Source organism: Zeus faber (genome assembly GCF_960531495.2).
Source record: "Zeus faber genome assembly, chromosome: 22".
Lineage (NCBI taxonomy): Eukaryota > Metazoa > Chordata > Actinopteri > Zeiformes > Zeidae > Zeus > Zeus faber.
This window is the reverse complement of record NC_137209.1, coordinates 11027806-11032688: the sequence shown is the minus strand read 5'-3', so window position 1 is coordinate 11032688 and position 4883 is coordinate 11027806. Positions and strand designations below refer to the sequence as shown.

The following is a 4883-nucleotide window of genomic DNA, read 5'->3' as shown; positions in this document are numbered from 1 at the left end:
GTCGGGAGGTCTGGCTCCTCCTCTATTTCCCTAGACAAGAATATAGTGTATGATCCTTCAGTAGAAAGTGCTTCCCTTTCTCATTCTAAGTTAGCCAGGGTGTGTATTGCTTTTTTGGGGTTTTTCCCCCTCCTTTCCACCGCCCACCTCCCTCCGTGATTTCCTCGTCTGGCTCGGCGTCGCTGAGCTCTTCCGGCTCCTCCTCCTCCGCCGGCGTGCCGCCCATCTCGCTGAGGGCCTCGGCCGCCATCTCGGGCTCGCCCAGCTCCAGGCCCAGGTTGGAGCCCAGGTCCTGGGGCAGGGCGGGGGCCTCCCTGCCCTCCTCCTCCTCGGCCGGCTCGCAGTCCGAGGCCCGGCGCCGGGGGAGGGGGATGAGAGGGGGAGGCAGGGGGGAGTCGGAAGCGAGGGGGGAGGGATCCAGAGGCCGGGTGACCTCGCCACCCTGGGAGGGAGGGAGAGAGCGAGAGACCCGAAAGCCAGGGAAGACGAGAGAAGGAGGATAAATGCGTTAGGAGACGAGGGACGGAGAATTGCAGGAATGAATGAAAGAAAGTTGTGTGTGTGTGTGTGTGTGTGTGTGTGTGTGTGTGTGTGTGTGTGTGTGTGTGTGTGTGTGTGTGTGTGTGTGTGTGTGTGTGTGTGTGTGTGTGTGTGTGTGTGTGTGTGTGTGTGTGTGTGTCTCTCTCTCTCTCACCCTGAAGAAGTCTTTGAGCTGAGGGCTGTTGTAGAGCGCAGGTATGTTGATGGTAAACAGAAGCATGGCCTCAGCAGCCCTCCTCCTCTCCTCTATCACAGCCTCATCAAACCTTCCTGGGACAGAGACACGATTGGAGGGGGGAAATAGATCACCTTTTTGACTTTAGCAACGTTACCCTGTTAGTTAGTTAGTTATTGCAAGTAGAGTGATAACTCCACTTGCACTAACTAACTAAAAAGATAAAGTTGCTGTAACTAAGGTAAAAAATGTGATCTATTAACAGCTTATAAAAGGAGAACACATGAAGCGATATGTGTGTGTGTGTGTGTGTGTGTGTGCGTGCGCACGTCCATTCCATGCCCACTCTCATACCAAAGAGCTGCGCGCGGGGAAAGGGGGGGAACTCCTCTTGTCTTCTGAAGAGGTTCCTGTGTGTGTAGGCCAACTCGCCGTGGAGCTTTTTGAGCTCGGAAAACCTCCTCCAAGCGACCACCTCCTTCACGTCCTCGGGGTGGCGTTTGGAGACAAACTGGAACAGATAGTTGTTTTTGCTACGAGACTGTTCCATGTACAATAACACAGTCCATGGGCTGGTTTACATTGTTGATGTTGTCCGCTGTCTGAGTTGAAAGTCACAGAATGTGAGTGTTTAATATGAAATATATGAAACGCAAACAAATGTGAGGTGGGCAAAATAAATCGAATCATGGTGCGGCATATTTTAGTTGAATTAGCAATAGGTAGGCGCTGTGTAAGAGGGATGGTTGTTCTAGGATCCTCTAGATAGTGGGGAAACACATTCCTTGGGGGGGAATGTGTGTGTGTGTGTGTGTGTGTGTGTGTGTGTGTGTGTGTGTGTGTGTGTGTGTGTGTGTGTGTGTGTGTGTGTGTGTGTGTGTGTGTGTGTGTGTGTGTGTGTGTGTGTGTGTGTGTGTGTGTGTGTCCAGATCACAGGGCATTAGCTTGGTCATGAGGGTTTTGAAGCTCATGGAACAAATCACAAGTTACATTCCCTCTCATGCGGATAGATAGATACAAAGAGATAGATAGATAGATAGATAGATATATAGATAGATAGATAGATACAAAGAGATAGATAGATAGATAGATAGATATATAGATAGATAGATAGATACAAAGAGATAGATAGATAGATAGATAGATATATAGATAGATAGATAGATACAAAGAGATAGATAGATAGATAGATAGATAGATAGATAGATAGATAGATAGATAGATACATACATACATACATACATACATACATACATACATACATAGATAGATACATACAGACATACATACATACAAAGAGACAGACACATAGATAGATAGATAGATAGATACATACATACATACATACATACATACATACATACATAGATGCATAGATAGATACATACAGACATACATACAAAGAGACAGACACATAGATAGATACATACATACATACATACATACATGCATACATACATACATACATAGATGCATAGATAGATGCATAGATAGATACATACAGACATACATACAAAGAGACAGACACATAGATAGATACATACATACATACATACATACATACATACATACATACATACATACATACATACATACATACATACATAGATCAAATACAAACAATAATAAATAATAGAAACAACTGGCCAATGTGATATACACCTTACAATTAACTAAAAAGTATAAATAATTGGCAATGTACAAAAAACAAACTAAATAAAACATGCCCCGTCTATTGTCATAGTAAAAAAAGACACTCAAAAAAGAAAAAAAAAAAGGGGGGGGAACAGTGACAAGCCGCACACCAAGTTGCACGTTACTACCTCACTACACCATGACAAGAGATCGGGAAAACACACCCTCGCCGTCACTTTGTACTCGGTGTGTCCCTTCTCGTGGGCCCGCTGCTCCGTGACGGTGAAGAAGCGGTAGTACTCCTCCTTGGCTTTTCTTTTGGACATGGTCCCTCTCGGCGGACACCCTGATGGCGACCCGTCGTTCTGACCGCTCCGGCAGCGCAGCTCTGCTCCCACGTCCGGGTCTGTGACGTGCGTGCGCTTTCGACGCGCCCCTCCGCGTCAACGCTTGCGTGGCCTCCTGGGTCTTGTAGTTATTTGTAGTCCAGAAATACCCTGAACTCGCGTTTCTGGCACTTATAATATGGTGAAAGTCTTGAGGATTGTTTATCAGGAAAAAAAAAAAAAAAAAAAAAGGTTTATTTAGTCCAAAACGTGCACGTTCACACCAATTTATACATACGATTCATAATATAGGCGGGATCATTTGCTGTGGCCGTCTTTTATAGATGTTGATTAAAATACTTTCAATGAAATGTTGTTATGTGTTTGGTTCGTGTAATGCTAGGCAAATGGCAAATGGCAAGGATAATGGCTCTTGATTGTGGATCATCTACCATAAATGAAAGCAATTTAGCCAACCGCATGCTGCCGTATGAAGCATTTTACAACCCCAGGGGGCGCGATAGCACCGTCCTTCCTTCCTTTGGTTGGTTGTGAGCAAACCATTGACTTCAGTTTTCACTGCGCGTCTCAGCAAATCCTGACGATGCGAGGACGTCACCCTGTGTCAGGACACCCTGTGTCGTCCACAAGCAGCGATGTTCAGCGGCTATCGCACACAAAATCATTGCTTACGGATTAATACTTTAATACTCAATTATTCATTATGCACACACATACATTCTATACTTATCATGATGGCGGCAATACTACTTTATAGTACATACATTCATACATAAGCAAGGACAACTTTTCATTATATATTCATTATTATATTATTATTATATTATACAGGCAATACTTATTATAACAGCGGCAATGCAACTTATATACACACACACACACACACACACACACACACACACACACACACACAGATCAGCCTTAACCTTAAACTGACTGGTGAAGTGAATAACCTGACTCATCTCGTTCCAGTGGCACCTGTCAAGGGGTGGGATATATTAGGCAGCAAGTGAACAGTCAGTTCTTCAAGTTGATGTGTTGGAAGCAGGAAAAATGGGTAGTGGTAGTTAGTTCCTCCCGTTCCTTCTGGAACGTTGGGCGACGAGTCCCCACCATTTGCTCCTTCCCCGAACGGCTTGTTCTCGTCGTTTCCGTAACATGGTTTTTTTTTTCAACGGGTGAGCTTGTTAACCCCACGCCCAACCCCCAACCTGTAGGACCGGGTGCTGACTTACCTGTGTCACAAAGGCCTTCTTGGCAGTGCTGACTTACCCGTGTCACAAAGGTATTCTTGGCAGCGCTGACTTACGTTATTTCGGTTCACATATACCAGTGTTTTGGTTCATATTTACCGCTGTTTTGCTTCATATTTACCGGTGTAAAAGTGTAATAATCTGAGTGCCTTTGACAAGGGCAAAATTGTGATGGCTAGACAAAAACAACAGGTCTTGTGGGGTGTTCCCGGTATGCAGTGGTTAGTACCTACCAAAAGCGGTCCAAGGAAGGACAACCAGTGAACCGGGGACAGGGTCATGGGCGCCCATGGGCCCATTGAAGTGTGTTGGGAGTGAAGGCTAGACGGTCTGGTCCGATCCTACAGAAGAGCTACTGCAGCACAAATTGGTGAAAAAGTTAATGCTGCTATGATAGAAAGGTGTCAGAACACACAGTGCATCACAGCTTGCTGTGTATGGGGCTGTGTAGCTGCAGACCAGTCAGAGTGTCCATGCTGACCCCTGTCCACCACCGAAAGCTCCTACAATGGGCATGTGAGCGTCAGAACTGGAGCATGGAGCAATGGAAGAAGGTGGCCTGGTCTGATCAATCACATTTTCTTCTACATCATGTGGATGGTCAGGGTTAGGGCCCGATCTGATGGAGCATCTGTGGGATCTCTGGGTGCGTTGCAAAGACATTTCACGGCATATATGTATGAGCGTATGTATATGTATGGTTCAAATAAACCTCTTGAATCTTGAATGTGCTGGAACAACAAGCCCGATCCATGGGGGCTCCACCTCCCAACCTACAGAACTTAAAGGATCTGCTGCTGACGTCTTAGTGCCAAATACCACAGGATACCCTCTGAGGTCTTGTGGAGTCCATGCCTGGATGGTCAGAGCTGTTTTGGCAACATGAGGGGTGGCCACATGTTATTAGCTGTGAATTTAATGGTGTGTGTGTGT

At 45.6% G+C, this 4883-nt stretch overlaps 1 protein-coding gene across 2 annotated transcripts in view; it reads right to left on the bottom strand.

Moving 5' to 3' along the window:
- Positions 1-2733, bottom strand: part of snx15 (sorting nexin 15) — a 6873-nt gene extending 4140 nt beyond the window's left edge. The window contains exons 1-4 of one of the 2 annotated variants that reach the window (XM_080023715.1): positions 2539-2733; positions 1070-1226; positions 695-810; positions 148-442 (exon numbers count right to left, since the gene is read on the bottom strand). In XM_080023715.1, the coding sequence (XP_079879841.1) occupies positions 148-442; positions 695-810; positions 1070-1226; positions 2539-2676 (706 nt within the window). In that variant the 5' untranslated portion in view covers positions 2677-2733. The remainder of the gene's footprint in view (positions 1-147; positions 443-694; positions 811-1069; positions 1227-2538) is intronic. The other variant, XM_080023716.1, reaches the window with a different exon arrangement.
- Between the last annotated feature and the right edge of the window lie 2150 nt (positions 2734-4883).